Source organism: Prunus avium, chromosome 6 (genome assembly GCF_965620075.1).
Source record: "Prunus avium chromosome 6, drPruAviu1.hap1.1, whole genome shotgun sequence".
NCBI classification, from domain to species: Eukaryota; Viridiplantae; Streptophyta; class Magnoliopsida; order Rosales; family Rosaceae; genus Prunus; species Prunus avium.
The window spans coordinates 14,998,348-15,021,633 of NC_142289.1; the positions used below are offsets into that span (position 1 = coordinate 14,998,348).

The 23,286-nt window shown below is 37.6% G+C and overlaps 3 protein-coding genes across 6 annotated transcripts; all 3 read left to right on the top strand.

Annotated features, from left to right (window-relative positions):
* Window positions 1-5,654: 5,654 nt before the first annotated feature.
* On the top strand, window positions 5,655-6,569 carry LOC148293765 (uncharacterized). The gene has a single exon (XM_088254600.1). It carries the CDS (start codon window positions 5,655-5,657, stop codon window positions 6,567-6,569), a length of 915 nt encoding a protein of 304 aa, XP_088110726.1.
* Window positions 6,570-12,402: 5,833 nt separating this feature from the next.
* Window positions 12,403-16,529, top strand: LOC110768566 (UBP1-associated protein 2B). 3 transcript variants are annotated; one of them, XR_015836542.1, is made up of 3 exons: window positions 12,403-14,046; window positions 15,336-15,644; window positions 15,765-16,529. XR_015836542.1 is itself a non-coding variant. In XM_088254872.1 (2 exons), exon 1 carries the CDS (start codon window positions 12,539-12,541, stop codon window positions 14,033-14,035), a length of 1,497 nt encoding a protein of 498 aa, XP_088110998.1. In that variant the 5' UTR covers window positions 12,403-12,538; the 3' UTR covers window positions 14,036-14,046; window positions 15,336-16,529. The 3 variants fall into 3 exon arrangements, 2 of the variants coding, with proteins under 2 accessions (XP_088110998.1, XP_021828031.2); XM_088254872.1 differs by having other exon boundaries at window positions 15,336-16,529; XM_021972339.2 differs by lacking the exons at window positions 15,336-15,644; window positions 15,765-16,529 and adding an exon at window positions 14,773-15,089 and having other exon boundaries at window positions 12,404-14,046.
* Window positions 16,530-17,784: 1,255 nt separating this feature from the next.
* Window positions 17,785-20,876, top strand: TSC10A (NAD(P)-binding Rossmann-fold superfamily protein). Of its 2 annotated transcripts, none has more exons than XM_088254462.1 (4): window positions 17,785-18,202; window positions 18,496-19,271; window positions 19,381-19,671; window positions 20,487-20,876. In XM_088254462.1, exons 2-4 carry the CDS (start codon window positions 18,587-18,589, stop codon window positions 20,492-20,494), a joined length of 984 nt encoding a protein of 327 aa, XP_088110588.1. In that variant the 5' UTR covers window positions 17,785-18,202; window positions 18,496-18,586; the 3' UTR covers window positions 20,495-20,876. The 2 variants fall into 2 exon arrangements, with proteins under 2 accessions (XP_088110588.1, XP_088110587.1); XM_088254461.1 differs by having other exon boundaries at window positions 17,786-18,202; window positions 18,492-19,271.
* Window positions 20,877-23,286: the final 2,410 nt, after the last annotated feature.

Here is a 23,286-nt window from a genome sequence, read left to right on the forward strand (position 1 = left end):
AATCAATATCTTGCCATTGATTAGATTTGATACTCTTAGAATCCTAATTGATTTTATCAGCTCTATGACTTTCACTCTAACCAATTGTTTATAGAAGGAAACAATATTAATCATGGAAACCAATTTGGTATTAAAAGAAACATGCTCTCCAAGCCAAATATGAAAAATGATATTTTTACTTAAACCAAAATAAGGTCCAACTAGGAAAATAATCTCAAGAGATAAAATCTAATCCTATTAGAATAGGACTAATATAAAAGCACTTGAGTGAAAATAACTCCAACTAGGAATCCTATAATGAATGCATGATTATGTCATGATTTACCTGAAATCAGTTTCCTCATATCGATCAAGTCACACTTCGAAAATCCAGGGTTGAATATGTTGCGTCAAAACTTCCAGTAAAAGATATTCACACACTAATTCCCGACCTATTCTAAAGTCTAGGAAATACCAATACAATTTTCATACTAACACAAAGTGTATGAAATGCAAGTGGAATCTATGGGCTTCTTTCATGGCAGATGGGACTTTGCAAATTAAGAGCATGACAGAGACACACACGTGTAGCATAAGTTATAGCAACCCTTAAGCTACTGCAAGTTGCCTTGCTAAAAAATATCTTGATTGAATTATAAATGAGCCCAAGATGGGGTTGAGGTTATTCCAAGCTCTTATTAAGAGGGAGATATGGTATGAGGTTAGTTTGAGTATACGTGATCAGTACATAATTGTATACCTTTATACCCTTCTAGCATATGAATTTGGTTATGTTTTTGAGTTAAACTTGTGCTTTTAATCTCTTTTGTGTTTGACATTCAGTTCATTGAGCTTTAGGTAGCAATGGTAGTTTTGGATAGGAAAATGAGTAAGATGATGCAAAAGCGTGCAGACTGAGCTACAAACTTGTTTCAAGCTTAACATCTTCATCTGACCTTGGATTGGCCCAAATGACATGTGGTTGGAAAGATGACATTCTGTACTTCAAGTTAGAGGGCTTAAAGTCGTCAATTGCTAAAGGAAAGCCCAATTTGTGAGCCCATGAAGTTGTTGATCATACTGAGCTAGGCATGAGCTATTTTTGCTAGTGGGATTGTTGGTGGGCAAACAAGATGAAGTGATTTTGCTAGTGGGATTGTTGGTGGGCAAACAAGATATAGTGCTTTTGCTAGTGGGATTATTGGTGGGCAGACAAGATGTAGTGTTTTTGCTAGTGCGATTGTTGGTGGGTAGACAAGATGAAGTGCATCAGCCAAAAGATATAAGACAATATGAAGTGGGAGATGTAGCACTAAGCCTTATAAGCTAAATTATTTTCAAATGCAATTGTGTGTTAGGTGGAATGGGTGTGGTTGGTGGATTCAATTGTCTAATCTGATTTCATCTACCCCCTTGTGCCTATAAATAGAGAGTTTTCAAGGAGCTGGGGATTCATTCATCATTCATTCATATTCCATCACATTGTACACAAAGAGAAGGAGAGTTGAGAGTCACAAAGGGAGAGAAGAGAGAAGGCAGCAGCTAGGAGGCTTTTGGCCTCATGGCAGCCATGGAGATGAAGCTTTTCCATCTCTAGCATCTTCTTCTCTTTCTTTTGCCTTTTATTTTATTCTTGTAGTTCCTTAGCTTTACTTTGTCTTTCTATTTAATAAACACCTTGTAATATTCTGTTATTGTTATAAACATGATGATTTTAAGTTTTTGAAGTTTGATTGGTTTCCAAGTTTCAATTTTTGTTCTTGTTCTTAGTCATTATGCCTATCAGTTGATATGCTTGTTTGAATGTTCGATCACTATTTAAACTTGTATGTTAGCTATCTTAGTTGGAATTAAGAGTAGACACCATATGTCTTAATTCGAATTGTGTGAGAAATTTAATATTATTTTATTTAATATTAATTTTCTATTTGAATGGAAATTAATAAAGTCCATTGGGTTAAAGACATGACCATTGGGTTATTATAATGGCCCATCTTCAAATGGGGGATGGCAACTCTTCATATATGTCTGGAATCATAGACCTAGGGATGCATTGTTCACCTTTTCAGATTGGGATACCTTTTTAGAAAGGGTATTTCATCATCTATAAATTGAACAAGCCTCTTGCAGTCATTTTATTCAATTAATTCACTATATACATGCTTCCATATATAAAGAACATTAAAGTTTTCATATTCACAAAGTTCCTTGTGAATTGCAGTGCTTTTTTCACAAGGAGGGGAGTTGTTGTATCCTGGGAGACGAATGCTAGTAAACCATAAGCACTAGTGTGGGGCATAATTCATCTTAAGGTCAAAGTGTCCAACACTTGCCTCAACTCAATTAAGGTTCTTCTAATTCAATTCTCCTTTTGTAAAAATCTGTTCTATTTGCAGTATTTATTTATTTTATAGCAATTTAGCACTCATATTTCCAACAAATTGAACTATGAATATGAAAAGTATATATGGACATTCGACAACAGGGATCTCCTATGCTTATTGGATTTCTAATGCTTAATTTATGTTTGACAACAAGGATCTAATTGGAGAATTAGGAATACAAGGTTTATACCAGACACCATGGCTAAATTATACATGAGAGGAATCAATCTTTTTACTTGAATTGAACTTGTTAATTTTGATTGCTTTAGACTTAGAATTGGATTGTTCCCTAGCGTTCTAAAACTGTTTTCAAATCCAAAATCAGTTTTAGTGTCTTCTTCCTTTGTTTAATTTTATAGATTATTATAAATAAACCCAATCCTAGACATGTATTTATAAAAAAACCCAAACACTATTTAAACATAGAAACACACCCAAAATCAACAATTGTATATTTTTTGGGTGTGTTTATAAATGGATTTTGAGTGTGTGTAATGATGGGTTTTGGGTGTGTTTATAAAGTGTTTTGGGTGTTGGGTTTTTTTATAATTTCAGCCCCCATTTTGGGTGTTTTGGTGAAACTCCCTTAATTTTATGTTTTCAATTCTTATGCTCTTCTATATCTTCTTTAAACCTTGTTTCCAAGTTTTGTATAGGGAATCAAATTGAATCAATCCATCATCAATCCTCATTAGATCGACCTTGCACTTACATATGCTATACTACTGTTGTGTAGATTTCAGCTGCACCAAAATGGATTAAGCTGCATCCTCAACTTGTGATACTCGCAAGTGCACGAGCCGTTCGGTAGTATAGCGTATGTAAGTGCGAGGTCGATCCCACGAGGATTGGTGATTGAATGATCCAATTCATTTTCCCTACACAAAACAGAAATGAAAAAAAAAGCAAGGAAATAAATAAAACAAGGAAGAAAGAAATAACTAACTCAAGCAGATAAGTTCCCAAGTTCAATTAGATTATTGGATTGATTCTAGCTAAAGTATGATTAAGCCATGGTGTTTGGTCATAACCTTGTGTTCCTAATTCCCTAATTTGATCATTTGTTGTCGAACCTAAAATTAAGCATTAGGAACCCATTAAGCATAGAAGAACAATTTAAACAACCAAGCATGTATCTAATCCCTGTTGTCGAATGTCCATACATACTCTTCCTATTCATAGTTCAATTCGAATTAAAGCATGGTGTCTACTCTTAATTCAAACCAAGATAGCTAACATGCAAGCCTAAATGGTGATCAATCATTCAAACTAGCATATTAACTTATAAGCATAATGAATAAGAACAAAAATCATAATTGAAACTTGGAAACTAATCAAACTTGAAACTAAAGAAAAGAATTTACATAACAATGAAAATTAAGTAGAACTTGGAAAAACTTAAGGAGAATTTCAGCACAAAGATCTCATTATAACAATTGAAAACTAGAAAGAGAAACTAAGAGAATTTGAGGGAGAGAAGGGAAGGGAGCTCTAGAGAAGTGTTTGAGAGCTCCCCCCCTTGGGGTGTGTTTACAAGCTTAGAGAACTTCCCTATTTATAGGCCTAGGGGAAGTGAAAATCTGAATTCAATATGGCTAATGCATACAACACTTGTTTTATAAAATCTGAAATGGTTGATGCACTTGTATTAGAAAATCTAAATTGGGTGATGCACTTGTATTAGAAAATCTTGAATTGGTTGATGCACTTCACCAATAGATCCCACCAGCAGCCCTAGCTCATCTTCATGTCACCATGACCAAGCTTCCAACCAGAAATGATAGCTCATACCTAGCTCACCATGACCAAGCATCCAACCAGCACATGTTGAGGTCAGCATGACCAGAAACTTCAAGGGCTTACAACTTGGGCTTCTCTTAATCAAATTAGGACTTTAAGCACTCGAAATTGAAGTTCAGAATGTCTTCTTTCCAGCCATATGTTATTTGGGCCAATCCAAGGTCGGATGAAGAAGTTAAGGCCGAAACAAATTGCTAACTCATTTTCCGCGCTGATAAGATCCATCCTGAGCATGGTTCTGTGTTTGCTAGGTAACGGACTCCAGATTTATCCAATGGGGCTGAATTTTGGATATGTTATAGTACACACCAATTGGAACAACTTTCATGAAGAAAGTGGCCTCATTCGAGCTATGTAGGTTGCTGAAACAAGGCTTGACATATGACCTACGAAACTGGACTGGCAGGGGGCTGTAGCCAAAATGAGTTTGTCTTTAAGCTCTTCTTCCCTTTATCCAAATCAGGCTTTAACATGCATGGATTGCATCATTTCCTATCCAAAGCCATCATTGTTCCCTAAAGCTGAAAGATAAACACAAAAAGGATTAAAAGTACAAGTTTAACTCAAAAACATAACCAAATCATAAGCTAGAAGGGTACAAAATGATATACAATTATGAACCGATCAACTACCCAACATTTTGTGCACTTGCGAGTATCACAAGTTCAGGATGCAACTGAATCGATTTTGGCGTAGCTGAATCCGACACAATAATATGTGGTAGGGCTAGGTAGAAGGCTATTGAAATCATTGAGGGTACTTATGCTTCACAGTACTCTAAGTTGTGGGAGTATTGTGCAGAGGGTAGGGAAACCAATGTGGGCAGCACTATAATGATGAAAATTGAAGCCCCTTATTTCCAAAGGCTTTATGTGTGTTTGGATGCTTGCAAAAAAGGCTTTTTAGCTGGATGTAGACCTATCATAGGTGTTTATAGGTGTCATTTAAAGGGCATATTCCAAAGTATGAATCTCCTTCTGATTTTCTTTTTATAACTACATCATCATAGGGCAATTTCTTATCCAAAGCATGTGAATCTATGTTACACTAACTATGTTAACATATGATAGGGCAATTACTTGTGGCAGTGGGTATTAATGCAAATGACAATATGTACCCAATTGCTTAAGTTGTGGCTAAGTTGGAGACCAAAGAAACATGGTGTCGGTTCCTTCAATTACTTATTGAGGATTTGGGTCCTGTTAGTGAACATGGATGAACTTTCATTTCATACCAACAAAAGGTAGTTTAATATTCTTAGTTTAATCTTTAAGGTTTAATATGCTTAATGTAATATACTTAATTTAATATTCTTAGTTTAATATTGTAGGGATTAGATGCTGCATTTGATTTAGTTGTGCCTAAAGCAGCATATAGTTGGTGTGTCAAACATCTTTATGGGAATTTCAAGACATTGCATAAGGGAAAAGTTTTGAAAGATTTGTTAAGGAATGCTGCCATAGCACCAAAGTGGCTGAGTTTGAGTGTGAGATGAACAAGATGAAGGGATTAGAGAGTGGTGAAGCTGCACATGATTGGTTGATGAATAGGGACATAAACAAATGCGTTAGACATACATTTATTATAAGGATTAAGTGTGATATGTTATTGAATAACCTATGTGAATGTTTTAATTCTTGGATTCTGCAAGCAAGGGATAAAGCCATCTTCACTATGTTGGAAATGATTAGGTGCAACCTAATGAGGAGGTTACAAGTTAAGAATGATTCTACGAGGAGTCATGAGCAGCCAATTTGTCCTAAAATCCAGAATAAACTTGAGAAGTTCAAGTCATTGTCCAGGAAATATATGCTAATGTACTATGGAAATGGCTTGTTCCAAGTGGGGGACTCAATAGCATATCAATATGTTGTCGACTTAAGTAGAATAAGATGTAGCTGCAATAGATGGGATCTCACTAGCATTCCTTGCCACCATGTTGTTGCTGCAATTTTCCGAAATAGGGAAGATGCTGAGGTATATGTGGATCCATACTATACCAATAAGGCATATATGAGGGCTTACAAACCTATCTTCAATCCTATCAAAGCTATGCACATGTGGCCTAAGACAACTCAAGTTCCACCACTGCCTCCAATGGTTAAAAAGTTGTCTGGAAGGCCAAAGAAAAGGAGGATAATAAAGGATCTAGAGATGGAAAAGAAATATCCAAAATGTGAGCAAATAAGGTTGAAAAGAAAAAGTGGCATAGTCACATGCCAAAAATGCTCGAAAAAGGCTCATAATAAGGGGAGTTGCAAAAATCAACCAAATCCTACTTCCAAAGGAGTTTATGTTGACAAAAGATATGCAACTAAAACCCCACCTGCTGCAAATGTTAGTCAAACCCCACCTATTACAAATGTTAGTCAAACCTCATCTCCTTCAATACCTAATTTGGGTTGAATTCATAAGCTACCAATAAGTCATGCTTAGTATTTTTCTGTATTAATTACTGATTGTGCATATATATAAGTTGTAACATCCCACATCGACCAATGGAGAGGGGGTTGATGTGCCTTATATGTACATGCCCGCATCCATCTAGCATGAGGCCTTTGGGGATAGGGGCTAGAGCAATCCCATGACGGGTGACCCACTGGGAAGTTGCTCGTGAGCTCCCAGAAACAAAACCGTGAGGGCAGAGAGGGGGGCCCAAAGCGGACAATATCGTGCTATGGCGGAGCGATCCCGGGATGTGACAACATATAAGTAGCTTGTAAAGATGTATAATTTGTTGTTGTTGTGTTATTATAGCTGAGGAAAAAAATATGTTCCCAACACTCAAAGAACACAAGGAGGTAAATATTATAATGTTGGAGCAGTAAGACATTTGCTTGGTGGTTTCCATGAAGCATAATTTCTAGTTTGCCTCAATCCACTAGAAGCATATGCATTCTGACTTTGAGCAGAAGCAGGTGGAGGAATGGGTGGCCTCATCCTAGTTGTAGCAGAAGTAGGTGTGATGAAAGTTCCACCTCTAGGACCTGTGTGCTTGGTGGTTTGGGCAGGTGGTGGTGGATGAGTCTGCAATTGGATAATAAGATGATAAGATAAATATTTAATGAGAAAAACATAAGTCAGCAAAATTTCATCAACATAAGTCATCAATATAAGCAAGGCAGCTACTAGAAAGCAAGGTATGCATATTCCAAAGAAGCAGAAGACCTGATTTTTAAAAGGATGAGACTTTTTTGATGTTGACTGATATAATTTAGGATATTGTATTTTGCCTTATTTTGTGAACCATGGCCAAGTCTGTGTACTGTAGCATGTGTATATTGCTTCTAACTGATTTTGTGAATCATGGCCAAGTTTGTGTACAACAACATGTGTATGTTGGTTTGTGTACTGCACCATGTATATGTTTCCATTTCATTTCATTTAAGCCAAAGAATGTAACAACCAAAATAAGAGTTGAATGTTTTCATTTCATGACTAGAAATTTACAACCTCTGAGACATGTCTTTCCCCAAATTTTGATCACAATGCTACAACCAAAACGTTTGAGCAGCTAAAACATGTCTTTACCCAAATTAAAGCACCATCTAAGCACCTCATTTTTTTATAACTAAATTGAAAACCACATTGACAGTAATCAAGATACAAATGATCAACAACATCTCTTTTATTTCTTTCAGCAGATTCAAAACATCTCCAACTTGTAGCTGTATAAATTGAAACACCACGTCCTTTTTACCATTGTTTTCTATCCGTTGCGAGTCTCTAAAGATTATATCTTCCCTCTCTTTTGTGTTGTCAATATCATCACACCATACGAAATATTTGCATCCAGCACCTTCCTACATCATACAACCACTGTGCATAACCACAACATCCCTATCATAAAATAAAACTGATTCAAAACCATGCCTTACGTATTTCCTTGTACATTTCTAGAAATATTTGTTGTAATATTGTTCTATAGTTGATAGAAGTAATTTCATTTCATCTCCACATAAAAGGCACCTCAATCCATGAGAAGATGAAGTAGACATCTACAAACTACATGAAATGTAGCTAATTGTAAGAACTGAAATAATAAAAAAAAAAAATACAAGAAATAGGCAAATTTAGAAACTGAAATCGACATATAACCAAATCAGACAAGAAATTACCCCCAAAATGGATGAATTCCTACCTGAAATTGATGATTCCCTTTCAAATCGTGACTTCACCTATTAAATCTTCATCAATTGGATGATATCGAACCCTATACCTTGAAATTGACCAGCCTTTTCCCCAAATTCCAGAACCCTAAATCTTTTTTAGAAGAAATCGCACGCGACAATTGTGTTTTGATTCAGGGGCTGAGGCGAAAGGGTAATAATACCCTTGCATGCATGCACTACGTGTGTCTTAACTGACGGAATTCCCAATTGGAATTGATTTGTTAATGATGCAAAATGTGATGACCAAAATCGGAAAATTAAAAGTGCGGTGACCAAAATTAAAATCGGGCCAAACCCGAGTGACCAAAATTGTAATTAATCCAATCTATGAAGAGGATTTAAGAGCAAAATTGCAAATTAGATGAATGAGAAACTTGACTGCAATATGAGAATTAGAGAATTGGAAAGTTGTGAGGATGAAAGTATTTTGTGAGGAATGAGAGGAAATAAGGACTCATATTTATACACCTTGAAATGAATTGATGATCAAGTTTTAGACTTATTAGCTTCATTTCCTATAAAACTTCTTAACGTTTTATCTTAGAGTTTTTTTTAGGGAAAATGACATTGACTTAATAACCTTTAACTGTTGGGACATTGCTACTACCTGTGTGGGTATCTAAAGAAAGGGCATCTAAGCAAATATGAGATAGTGTATGGTCATTTTGGAATGTCATATTTGAAATGGGTTTTTATCACAAATGGTCCATGAGGTTTGCAAAATTATCACCTTTGGTCCTTTATATTTTTTTTTTGACATTATTGGTCCTTTATGTTACACATCACACATCAATTTGGTCCATACCGTTAAGTTCCGTCAAAATTTCAGTTACATTGATGACATGATATGTATGTGGTGCCCACATATCCAATGGAATAATGCCACATGTATCTAAATAATTTTTTTTTAAAAAATAGTTAAGATTTAAAATCTAAAGAATTTAGAAAACTAAAATAAAGAAGGAAAAAAATTGTCACTCCCCCTCATTCCCCTTATGTCTCCCCCACTTTCCCCCTCTAATCTCTCTCTCTCTCTCTCTCTCTCTCTCTCTCTCTCTCTCTCTCTCTCTCAACCCCACCCACCACATACCTCCCTATTCACCCACCCCCCTCCCTGATTCAACCTCACTGCCTCGACTCAACCCCACAAAATCGCCCACCCCCTCTTTCTTAGCACTGTCGTTGCCACTAGAAAGATTGCTTGTTTAAATTGAAAGGTTTTCAAATCCACAAATCAATTGCTTCATATTTTTCTTTTTGGTTTTTGAATTTTCTGAGGGAGGGGGTAAAGAAAAGGAGTAGAGGGAGCCATCAATGTTGATGGGGGTAGGGGGAGAGTGCGGTGGCGGTGTGGGGTGTGGGGTGTGGGGGTTTGTGGCCATGTGGGTAACTTCATGTGTGGGTCTGGGGGATTGGGGGAAGAGAGAGAGAGAGAGAGAGAGAGAGAGAGAGAGAGAGAGAGAGAGAAGCGGCAAAGGTGGTGGTTGAGAGTTGTGGAATGGGTCTCATTAATAGCAAAGGTGGTGGGCGGTGGGCGGTGGTGAATGGTGGTGGAGATGTCTCTAGGTTAGCTTTTTTGGTTGAGACGTGTACTGGGTTAGCTTGAGAGAGAGAAGAGATAATTTTTTTAAAATTATTAGTTTTTATTTTAGATATTTATAAAAATACCCAATCCTAGACATGTATTTATAAAAATACCCAAACACTATTTAAACATAGAAACATACCCAAAATGGGTTTTGGGTATGTGTGTAATGATGGGTTTTGGGTATGTTTATAAATGGGTTTTGAGTGTGTGTAATGATGAGTTTTGGGTATGTTTATAAAGTGTTTTGGGTGTTGGGTATTTTTATAATTTCAGCCCCCATTTTGGGTATTTTAGTGAAACTCCCTTTTTATTTAATGTTAAAAGCTTTATTAATATTTTAAGCTATTTTTTAGTTTCTGAAACATTTAAATATATTTTCTAACAAAAAAAAAACCCTTTAAATATATATTGTTTAATCCACATGGCATGCCAAGTCAGCAATTTAACAGAAATTTTAACAGAATCTCACGGTAGAGGCCAAATTGATATGTGAGGTGTAACATAAAGGAATAATAATGTTAGGAAAAAAAAAAACATAAAGGACCAAAGGTGATAATTTCGTAAACCTCAGGGACCATTTGTGATAATAACCCATTTGAAATTGGCTATTATTAAAAAAAGGGGGGTGTATCCAATCTATACTTATAAAGACTTTTTTCAAATGAGTGACTTTTATAGGGCTGACAAATTCTTAAATACTTTCATATAGTTGATAAAAGTTACTAGTAAATTGGCAAGACTTTTGTATTAACAATTAGCCTGAAAAGTATAGAAAAGTCATTAATTTAATAAGCTTTTTAAAAGTCATTAACTTTTTGGATACCACCAAACTTGTAAAGACTTTTTAAAAGTCACAACTAGATATCACCAAACTTTTAAATACTTTTTAAAAGTCACAATTGAATACCACTAGACTTTTATAAACTCTTTAAAAATCTAAATTGAATACCTCCATACTTTTAAACTATATAAAAGTCATTAAAAGTTTGAATTGGATACACTCCTAGGTGTTTTACAAAAGGGTTATTTTAGAATTGGGATTACAAACTTTAGAGCATCTCCAAGGGAGATGTCAATTGCAAAATGTTAAATTTGAATTTGATGGCTTATGTGGCAATTTAACACTTTATAAAAAATTGAACTCCACCCGAAATGTCAAATATCATATTATTTTATTATATTTTTAAAAGCAAATGAGCCCATATGATGCATACAGTTTGAAAATAGAGTAAATGACAGTAGGTCCATGACAAAAAAATATTTGACATCAAATTCATGTAAGATTTGACTATTCAGTTAGAGTAACTTTAATCTTCAATGTTTATAATTTCATATTTATGTGATAATTTGACATATCGGTCGGAGATTCTATTTACAAAAAATGCAATAAGGGGGGATTCTGTTAGTTATTGTTCTCTTGGCTGTGATAGCCATGTTTCTTTGCTTAGATGAGGTGTTGTTCCCCCGATTGTTTGTATTTGCTTCCTGCTTGTTGTCCAATGAATTATCTTCTTGACCAATAAAAAAAAGTCCCCCAAGCCAAGCCAAATTATGACCTAGACCAGAAGTTGAATTCATGTTTTTTTTTGGTCATCTTGCTTTATTAACCTCATCCTCGCACAGAGAAGGTTTCAAACACAAAGAGGTGCTGGTGAGGACAGAGAGGAACAGAGAGATGACGGTGAGGATAGTGAGGAGCTTTGAACCCTGAGAAAAATCGGAGATTCGCTGAGTTAGAAATCCTGTTTGTTTTTTAGAGTCAGATTCTTGTATTAAAAAAAAGCCAGGTGAAGGTGGTATTTTTTTTTTGGTGAAAACCAAGGTATCCCCGCGCGATTGCGGGGACTAACCCTCGAGGTACTGTCGGACGCAAAGTGGGGACCTCTTCCAACAAAGTCTGCTCTATTCGCAAGCGCCTGGGATCGAACCCAGGACCTCTTGTTTAAAGGATCCAAGCCCCTTCCACTTGGACCAACTCCTGTTGGTTGAAGGTGGTTTTTTACCATCATTGTTGGATTAACATTTGGTATTTTGGATGTTGATTATGGACTTCTTTGTAACATAACAACTATAGATATTGAACAAATTTAAATATGGTGTTTGTGGAGGAGGTCTGGGTGTGCGGGGAAGGGAGGGAGTGTGAGAGGATGTAGTTCAGAGAAGGGGGTTTTGGGTTGGGGAGAGAGAGAGAGAGAGAGAGAGAGAGGCGCGATGGGGGGAGGATGGTCCAGTGGGTCGGTAAGAGAGATGATGTGCAAGAGTTGTAATTAAAATTTGTTTTAAATCTGGACCATAGAAACAATCGAACGGTGAAAAACAAAAGTTGGTAACTAATCCGCATATTCGTACTCCGTAACGAAGAATCCACCATGCAATAGGGATTTACGATTTTAGGCTTTAGTTATTTCGGTAAAAGTACCAAAATATCCCTAAACCCTAATAGGGTGGAAAGATCTTTGTTACCTTTATATTTCTCGGTTCCCCTATTTATTTGTGTTCCTCTAGTTCCTCTGTATCCCGTGTTTCCACTTGGGCGCCGTCACCAGCTCCCCAAAGAAACCCTAACCCCCAAATCCCCAATCTCTCTATCTGAGACGCCTCCGTCCACCCACAAAATGGGGAGAAAACGAAAGCTCGACTCCAACAACACCGAGTCCTCCGAGCCCTCCAAGAAACAACAACCGGTCGTTGAAGAAGAGGAACCCAAACCCCAAAACGAACCAGCAGAGGAAGTAGTCGAAGAAGAAGAAGAGGAAGAAGTTGAAGAAGAAGAAGAGGAGGAAGATGAACCAGAAGAAGAAAAAGAAGATGAAGGAGAGGAAGAGGAAGAGGACGAGGATGAAGAAGAACCTGGTGTTGAGTATAAGCAAAACGAGAACGTGACGACGACGTCCACGTCGGCAGCTTCGGATCTGGCCGATGACGGTGCCGACGAGGACGAGCCGATCCAGAATCTTCTAGAACCCTTCAGCAAGGACCAGCTTATTGCCCTGCTCCGCGAAGCAGCCGATACGCACGGTGACGTATCTGATCGGATCCGTAAAGTTGCAGATGAGGACCCGATCCACCGCAAGATCTTCGTCCACGGGCTCGGATGGGACACCAACGCCGAAACCCTAACCAGCGTGTTTAAGGAGTACGGTGAGATTGAGGATTGCAAGGCTGTGTGCGATAAGGTCTCTGGTAAGTCCAAAGGTTATGGCTTCATTCTTTTCAAGACCCGTTCTGGGGCTCGAAAAGCCCTGAAGCAGCCGCAGAAGAAGATCGGCAATCGGATGACTGCGTGCCAGCTGGCGGCTATTGGCCCAGGTCCGGCTCCAAGTGCTGCCGCCGCTGTGCCTGTGGCGGTCCAGGCGGCCCAGTCACAGACAGTGTCGGAGTACACGCAGAGGAAGATCTATGTGAGCAATGTTGGGGCTGACTTGGAACCCCAGAAGCTGATGATGTTCTTTTCTAGGTTTGGAGAAATTGAGGAAGGGCCACTGGGGCTTGATAAGATGACTGGGAGGCCTAAAGGGTTTTGTTTGTTTGTGTATAAGTCGCCAGAGAGTGCAAAGAGGGCATTGGAAGAGCCGCACAAGAATTTTGAGGGCCACATTTTGCATTGCCAGAAGGCTATTGACGGTCCAAAGCCGGTCAAGTCTCAGCACCCGAACCAGCACCACCACAAATCCCATAATTCCAAGTTTCAGAGGAATGAGAATCCGGGTTATGTTGGTGGAGCTGCGGCAGGAATGGGGCATTTGATGGCGCCAGCAAGTGGTGGGATTGGGTTTAACCAGGGTGCTGCGGCCGCCCAGGCATTGAATCCGGCACTTGGGCAGGCACTGACTGCATTGTTTGCAACTCAGGGGGCTGGTTTGGGGCTGACAAACCTTTTGGGAACTTTTGGAACGGCTCCGAATGTGAATCCGGGTGTTCCTGGTGCAGGACATGCCATACAGGGTGGGTATGCGAATCAGGCAAGTATAAGCCCTGGAATGATGGGAAGCTATGGAAATCAAGGTGCAATGCAAGGTGGCTACCCGAACCCGCAGATAGGGCAAGGTGGTTCAGGAAGAGGGCAGCATGGTGTTGGGCAATCTGGTGGCGCTCCTTACTTGGGGCATTAGGTGCCCCTGAGGTATAACAAAATCACTCTTTTACTTGGTAATTTTAGTTATTCTCACGCTCACACCACAACTAATCACAAAGTCACTCTTATACTATTCCTTTTTTGGTAGTCAAATACTATTTGTACTTTAGTAAGTTTAATTGAACGAGTGTAGAAGATTTAATTGTATAGGCTAACAGGAAATAGAACATCATTGCTTGAATCCCATTCATTTTCATTTACTAGGTTACTAAAGGCTATTAGGGGTTTCAAGTTTTAGATGCCATCTATTGTCAATGCAGGGGTGATTCCTTTGCGAGGAAAGGCCTGGTGTATAATTTGTTGTGTGAAAACAAATTGACTTTTGGGTTTAGATGACAGAAACTTTGGCTTGCTGGGTATTTAGATTGATTTTCAAGAACTGAATAAGTGACTTTGCAATTGATCAAGGGAGTGTGCGTTCTTTTGAGCAATTCTTTTAGAATTGTTAGGATCTTTTTCAATATTATTGCTTCTTTATTTTGTACAGCTCCTTAAGATGGATACTTTCTTGTCAAAGTTCTTGAATTTAAGCAGTTTGAATTATCTAATGTTTTGCATCAAGTATTTCATTGTTGCATTTAGAAATTAACTGTCGAGACTAGTTCTCCTTTCGACTTTGAAGTCTTAACTTGTATTCATTTTAAAGGGATTTTGGGTTTTAAACCTTTCATCTCTTTTGAAATTATTTTTCACAATTTTTTATTAAATGTGCAGATCTCAAATAGGTGCATCAGTGTTTTTGTACTGGTCTGGTGATTCTTCTGAAGTTTAAAAGGAGCTGATGGTTACTACAAAGAGCAGAATCTTAAAACTGTCAAATGAAATTTCTGTTTTCTTTCCCTTTTCTGTCTTTTCCTTCTTCAAAGTACTGTAGTTTTTTTAATTTTATTTGTTTGAAAGCTCAAGAGTTTGAGAAATTCTCTTATAAACCTATCTGTATTTTATGGAGTCAGCGAGGTTGAACAAAAATACTTTTTAAATTCCAATCCTATGGATTAAATGAACTTTATAATGTAGTTTTTCTTCTGCAATGCTCATTGTTAACTTTGTTTATTAATGTTCTTTTATTGTTTTTTTATTGGTTTTGAATAATTTTCTTGTATTTAACACCACAATTTTATCATCTATAGTATATTTGATGGATCTTTCTAAACTGTGTTTTTGTCAGCTCGAAATGGTACTGAATGGTGCCCTATGAGTCATGATATTTTTGTGTGAAACATCAGACCTCATACGATTCGCTTTAGATGATAACATGATCTTATTGTTTACTGCAGTCCTTTTGGCAGGTAATGTGATGCAGGTTGTGAGGCCATAGAAAATTTATTGTTAGGTTTTTTAGAGTTTCGAAGTAGGAGCTGTGATCAGTTTTCAAGTAAATGCTTCTTAATATAAAAGTTGGTCATCTAGCCATGGGTATAGAGCTTGTAGCTGAATATAGAATAATGGTGTGGTGGAGCTGGTGTTTATGTTCAGTTACCAACTCTAATATCATAATCTTAGTACCCATGTGTGAAACAAAGTTCATGGACTTCAGGATTGTTGATAGTTCTCACAAAATAACTGATAGACTTCGTGGAATGGAGGTAAGACAATGAACTTAAGATATTGCTGTTTTTTGCTGTATATTTTTTTTGTTAAAAGAAGCTTGTCCGGCACCATTGGTTTCAAAATACATTTCAAGTGATTTGGTCTGGTTGGGACAGGATTCGAACTCGCAATCTTCAGGTTATGATGGGGTTGATGAGTTGACCAATCCTCTATCCCGTGCCTTCCCCCTTCCCCCTTCCCTTTCATTCATTAGTTCTACTCAGGTCTACCCCTTAATTCTCCTTCATTACTCTTGCATGGTCGGGATATCCAGCTGAACTTCCGAAGTTAGCGTCTTTTTGTTAAGTAACACTAGTTTGCATTGACAAATTTTGGGTCAGCAGAACAAGTGACTCATGTTCTGCTTGCATATATAGAAGTCAATTGAACTTCCTTATCAATTGGCAAAGTTCATAGTACTTCATTTTAGCCCTCATTGAAGGTCTTTCTAAAGCTGCTTTGCAATCTCATCCTTGTTTGTTAAACCTAATGGAGGTTCAATCCATGGATCCACTGTAAAAGTAAAACTTCGGATATGATAGACGGGAACTACATGACGATAGTTGCCGTTTTCTCAAGCAAGATTTGTAATCATGTATCTGTGTTCCTGTCCTAGTGAGTGGAGATCACATGTGGATTTTTTGAATGAGCGGTGCCCAAGTGACCGCAACCCTTGTACATGCCGGAAGTCACATTCAGGGATTCAGTTTTGCTCAAAGTATTGAACAAATGGTCACCCAATTACTATTACTTAAATGTACCAACGGTGTTAGACTCCTGGGTTGTCTCCAGTGAATATATCTGTTCTGGATTTTGTCAGAGGGTTGTATTCTGTGCTAGAATGTTATGTTGGAAAGATGTGAAAGCTGGTCTTTTGAAAATTCTCTACAGTTGTGATAAGAGCTTCATACACGATTAGAATATCAGGTTGTGCACTGCAATTTTGAAATATTTTTAGTTTCACTTTGGTTGCATTCGTACCTTTGGATGTGAAAGTAAAAGATTGTTATGATATAATTTTAAGCATTTAGTCTCAATATTATGGCCTTTGCTAACATTGCCCCAGGAAATGCTTTTACCGCGCATATCTTACTATTTAACAACATTCTTTATAGAAAAAAACACTTGTCAAACTGTTGTTCATTCAACCCAGAAAAAAAAAAAACCGTTCTCCTTCCTGTTTTTGTTGCGTGCATTTTTTAGAGTGCTGTTAAATGAACTCTAAAATTAACTGAGTACACTCTACTACCAAACTATTTATTGGATGACTAATTTATCTTAATATAAAATGACCAAAAAGGATATATTGAATTGGGAAACAAATATAATTTTAATATGTACACCCTACTCAGCATATCCAACTCTAATCAGACATATTACTTGATTCTGACGGCGAACAACGCAGCGAGCATTGGCGGTGGTGCAAAGAGGTATCGTTGAATGTTCGTTCCTTTTCCCTTTCCTTTGCCGACCAATAGCCCTCCATTGTTGCCCAACAAATTCTCCATTAGAGATGAAGGCCAAATCTGAATAGCCCTCCATTGTTGCCCAACAAATTCTCCATTAGAGATGAAGGCCAAATCTGAAAGCGGAAGACCATCTAACTATTATTAACAATCATTGAAGCTATTAGTTGGATCTAAAGTTCAAATATAAGAAGGAAGACCATCTAACTATTATTAACAATCATTGAAGCTATTAGTTGGATCTAAAGTTCAAATATACGAAGGCATTTGGGAATTAGTTTTCATTTGAATCAAGTTTGCAGTGGCTATTAGACCCATATGGCTTGCTGTCGAACCAGTTTGAACAAATTCGTTATTTGAAGACTAAATCATAACCCCATTGAGATGAGAAAAAAAAGAAACAGAAGGAATTTGCAGAACAAAAAAAAAAAAACCAGATTTGTTCAAATTGACTCCTTTTAATGTGAAGAACAAAAGCTTTAGAAGAAATTAAAATATGACGTGACAAATGAGATGTGATATAGTGTATTAGGGGTACCAAGGGTATTTGTGTAGTTAAATATGATATACTTAGTTAATTTTACATTTTAATTTAAATATTAGGGTGTACTTAGTTAATTTTACATTTTAATTTAAATATTAGGGTGTACTTAGATTTCAGGATGTATAAGAAAATGAAAATGGTTAGGAAAAGGATTGTGGGTCAGATTAAAGCTTATGCAAGCCTGTAGAAACTGGGCCAAATGGCGGGCCTTAGGAACATGGACTCTATTAAAATGATTTCAGAAAAAAAAAAAAAAAAACGCTCAGCTACACCGTTAGTACTGAGATCGCATCCCAACCCAATAGAAAGAAGACACCTGTGTTATTGTGTCCACGTCACATCAGACTAAAACAGAACAAACAACAAACAACTCTCCCAAATCGTCATCTCCGTCGCCGTCCTCTCTCTCTCTCTCTCTCTCTCTCTCTCTCTCTTCACACCAGTTAAGTTGACATGCTTGGTGCATCTCACTCAACTATTTGGTTCCCTTTCTCAGCTCAGTAGCTTCCCAACACTGAGGGCGATTGATTGGGGTTTAAAAAAGGTAATTTATAGCCTCCCTTCCTCCTTCGACTTTCATTTTTACTCATGGATTGATTTAGTTAATGGATTCATCATCCATCCATCTAGGGTTTACTTGCTTCTATTTCTTCTTCAACGGGAAATCAACAGATTTTTTATTTATTTAATTCATCATAGATGCAAAGTCAATTGTATTTGAATGAATGAAAACCTCTGTCCAAGTTGATTTTCATCCAATTGTTGCTCAATTTTCTTTTTCAAAATTGAAATCTCGTTATGACTTTCTCTAATTTGAATTATTCTATGTATAGATAGATGGGGGGATATCTATTGATAAGCACTGCACAGAAGCTTTGATTGAGACATCACCAGCCTTCATTTGCACTATCTTTTCAAAGCTCCGTCAATGGCATACTTCAACCTCTCTTTCCTCGCCCTCCTCCTCCTCCTGCTCCCACTCGCTCTCCTTCTCATCCTCTACTTCATAGTCCGGCCCCGCCCTGTCAAGATCCCAATCAAGAACCGCCACGTGTTCATCACCGGAGGTTCCAGTGGAATCGGGCTGGCATTGGCCCATCAGGCCGCCTCCGAGGGTGCCCGAGTCTCCATCCTCGCCCGCTCCATCGACAAGCTCGAGGAAGCTAAGAACTACATCCAACTCTCCACGGGCATTGACGTGTCGATCTTCTCTGCTGACGTTCGTGACTACGATGCGGTATCAAAAGCGGTGGAGGAGGCAGGCCCCATTGATGTGCTGATTGTCAACCAAGGGGTCTTCGTCCCTGAAGAACTTGAGAAGCAGGGATTGGATGAGGTGAAGTTCATGGTGGACGTAAATCTGATTGGCAGCTTCAACATGATCAAAGCTGCTTTGCCCAAAATGAAGAAAGGAGAGGACAGTATGCCCCGTTCGATTGCTCTCATGTCTTCCCAAGCTGGTCAAGTTGGTATCTACGGCTACACAGCTTACTCTGCGAGCAAGTTTGGCCTTCGTGGGTTGGCCGAAGCTCTGCAACAAGAGGTGATATCTCATGATATTCATGTTTCTCTGATATTCCCTCCGGACACAGACACCCCAGGTCTCACTGAAGGTAAAATGTGAATAAAGTTGTTTACTTTCCATGTGAGATTTGCTTGATTTGATTGAATTGGATTTGATTTTTCATCCACTCTGATTTTGATATTCACTACTTCTTGTAGAGACAAAAAAGCGGCCGCAACTGACCAGCATTATAGCAGAGTCGTCAGGGGTGATGAAAGCTGAAGAAGTTGCGAAGAAGGCTTTTGAGGGGATCAAATCTGCTGCTTTTATTGTGCCTTGTAACCTTGAAGGGGCGTTGCTGTCTATTGCCACTGCTGGGATGTCTCCTCAGAGATCGTTTGTTATGGCATTTGTTGAAGTGGTTGCTGCTGGTTTGGTTCGTCTTGTTGCTCTGTTTTTCCAGTGGAATTGGTATAATGGTATACGCACGTGGCATGCACAGAACAAAAGTGAGTATTGTTTCGTATCAGCAGTTGAAATGATCTGTTTTTCAGTGTTCAGTTTGATGTTACTGCACATGTTTCTTGGACACAATTGTCATGTCTAAAAAATCTTTGTTGTTATTATGTTGACTTAATCGAAACTGCGAACTTTGATGATTGGTGCTGCTGGTTATATATTTTTTTTGTATTTCAGATGTTAGATGGTTCATGCATTTAAGTTAATCACAATGCTTAGTGTTTCACAAACTTTGCATTTCAAGACAAGCTATGTGTTAGAGAGAGAGAGAGAGAGAGAGAGAGAGAGAGAGAGATTAATATCATTTCCTTGATGGTTCTGGTTTCATGTTTCTGATATGGACCAAGTATAACAAGATGCACCAGTCAGAAAGAGTGACGTAAGCAACATAGATGCCAGTGCTTAGGGGGCAGCGGAAGACTAAAATTAACATGGTGGAAAATCACAGATAGTCGAAAGATGTAATTCTGTATGACTTATGAAAATATGGTCAACGATTTGATGGAACAGAGAACTGAGATTCATGTAGCTGACCTCAAATGGTTGGGAACTTGGGACTTGTCACTGTTAGATGGCAGGAGATCAAAGTGAAATTTACCTGCATGCAGCTTCTATTTTTGTCATAGAATATTGAAATTCTAGTACTGGTTTTCCATTGTATCTAGAGCCCCCATTTCGTCCAATGTAAAGTAACAGTCGGAAAATTTGATCTTTTCTTTTCCTGTGTTAATTTCCTTGCATTTTTTTTTTTGGTTATGATTGAAAATTGAACAGTTCTTGCTTTGTCTATGATTTTTAATTTCAGGGGCCTGAAGTTGGTGCATTGTAAGGGCACTTCTTACATCGCAGCTGTTGGTTGCGGGATACTTTGGTTCTTCGAGTCACTGACCTTCACAGAAGGTGGTTTGGGCTATCGAATTTGCACCGAGCATCGCTTAGCATTTGGTATTTGGTACTGCTTGAGGAAACTTGTTTTTTACCTCCACCAGTCTTCCTTTAAATTAAGACTGTTGTCGTTCCAGGGCATGTGGTATGTTAAATCTTCATTGCTGACTCTGATAGATACCTAGAGTTGTAGGCACAGGAAATTGAAATCACTCTTGAGATTAGGTTTTGCCTTCTTTTCCCCCCAACATAAATTCAATAATATGTTCTGATGAAATAATTTGCTGGATTAGAATTTCATTGCGGTAAATATCCTAAAAGCATATATAGTAAGCTCAAAACTTCACCTATACTTGTTCTCTTTCCATTTTAATTACATCACTTACACCTGCAAATATGAGAACAAGGTGGCATACAAGTTATTTAGGTATGGACATTGTTTTACAGTGTTTGTTAAAATATAAACCAGTAGTGAAATGTTTCTTCGGATCAAAGGCTTTGGAATTTCTGGTTTGTTTTTTAAAACCTATGTTCAAAAGAATTAAATACAAATATGAAACGTTCTAGTCCTTACCAAGTATAATATCAGTGAAAGAATATAAACAGGATCTGGTAATTTTCTTGTGGATTGTTGATTAAAGGACTAAGAAATGTCTACAAGAGTTTTGTAGCTCAAATTGTTCACAACATTTTTTTTTTTTTCAGATGAAACATTTATTTCTACCCACCTGGTTCTGTATTTGATTCCTCTATCTTTTAATTTTGCTTGTATACAGGGAAAAATTTTTTTTGCTTGTATACAGGAAAAAAAAAAAATGAAATGAAGAATGCCGAAATTAGAGATATTTAGTCATATACCCATTCTTAGCAGTAATGATATAAATAAACCCTACACCATTTAATTTCTATAAAAAAAAATAAAAAAAAACCCCAAAAAATGATAGTTGGCCCTATTGAATTTAATTTTGATTATTAAATTATTTTGATGCCCTATTAAGTGTTTTGGGTTTTTTTTAGAGTAATGCTATTTAGACATACAACATTGACCACCTTAGTTGACCACCTTATGTGGCAATTGATGTGTCATACCATGTCAATTAATGAATGTTGCCATGAGGCCACTTACTTGGAACGCTAAGGTTTTTTAATTGACATGGCGACATTCATTAATTGACTTGGTATGACACATCAATTGCCACATAAGATGGTCAGCTAAAGTGGTCAATGTTGTGCGTCTAAATAGCATTACTTTTTTTTTTATAATGAGGTTTTGAGATGGGGCTTGTTTTAAAAAATTGATGACAGTTTTATAATTTATAAGAAGTTAAAAACTTCTTTGTTATGTTGTAAATGAGTTTTGAGTGTGTTTCTAAAGTCCATTTCATATAAGGTTTTTTTTTTATATAAATAATTTGAGCTTCTATATTAGGTATAATAATGAATCTCTCCTGAAATTATGGGCTAGGTAGGCTAAGTAATTGGAGGTATTATATTGTGGTATTGGAGTACAACTACGTGGTATAAGTTGTATATGATATTTAGTATAGATATTTATTGATATTATACATTAAAAGTGAAAATTTTGAGCCATGTGTGAAATGAGAATAGTTATCTCCGATCAATTACAATATACCAATTGAAATTGTGATTAGTTGGAATAGTACTATTTTGCTACCTAGAGCTATGCGTGTAGACCTGGCAATATTGCACACGACCCGTTAACACGACACGAATTCGCACGAAATTATCAGTATTTGGGTTGAGCTTAATGGGTCGGGTTGAAAACGGGTGAACCCGTTAGCCACCCGTTAAGCTAACGGGTCGTGTTGGGTCGAAAACGGGTGAACCCGTTACACCCGTTAGGGAGGTTAATTTTGTAATTTTGCAAAATTTCTTTTCTTTTCTTCTTCACCTTTTCCTCTTTTTTTTGGGTGAGTTCACCTTTTCCGCTTTAGCTTTCTCTTTCCGTGTCCTTTTCTTCTTTCCTTTTTTTCCTTTTCTTCTTCCTCTCCTTTTTTTCTTCTCTTCTTCTCTCCACTCAACAGACTCCTCCAGCTCTTCCTCTCCTTTTTTTCTTCTTCTCTTCTTCTCTGCTTCTCTCCACTCAACAGACTCCGTCAGCCCAGCCACTAGAGTCCACCAACGAGCCCAGCCACCAGAGTCAGCCAGGGAATAAGGAGGAGGTATCTGGGTCGAGTTCCACAGATTGAATTTTCTTTTTTCCTCAGTTTCTGTTGTTGTTGGGTTTTAATATATTTGTGAGAGAGATATATACTATTTTGGGGTGAGAAGATTGAAATGTAAAGGGAAAGAGGGAAGAAAGGTTAGGGTTGGGGTTTGGGGGAAAAAGGACAGAGAAGGTGTTGGCTAGCTGGGTAGAGAAGCTGTGCTTTGATGTTTTTTTTTTTTTTTTTTTTTTTTTCTCGTTTATTCTTAACGGGTTAACGGGTCGTGTCGGATATTCGCGAATTGTAACGGGTCGTGTTTGGGTCTAGTATTTGTCACCTGTTAACTTAACGGGTCGTGTTCGTGTCAACCCGTTAAGAAAACGGGTTGACCCGTTAACGACCCGGAACCCGCTAAAACGACCCGTTTGCCAGCTCTATATGCGTGGACGATTTATGTGACGTGACTATTCCACTTGCTATTCATTGTGAGATTAGTTGTTGATTTTTGACTGCAAAACTTTCATCTCATCAAATGTTGTTGAATGAAAATAT

Coding starts and splice junctions, on each gene's coding strand:
- LOC148293765 (XM_088254600.1), top strand. CDS start 5,655: ATGAACAAGATGAAGGGATTAGAGAGTGGTGAAGCTGCACATGATTGG.
- LOC110768566 (XM_088254872.1), top strand. CDS start 12,539: ATGGGGAGAAAACGAAAGCTCGACTCCAACAACACCGAGTCCTCCGAG.
- TSC10A (XM_088254462.1), top strand. CDS start 18,587: ATGGCATACTTCAACCTCTCTTTCCTCGCCCTCCTCCTCCTCCTGCTC. Junction 19,272..19,380: donor CACCCCAGGTCTCACTGAAG/GTAAAATGTGAA, acceptor TACTTCTTGTAG/AGACAAAAAAGCGGCCGCAA.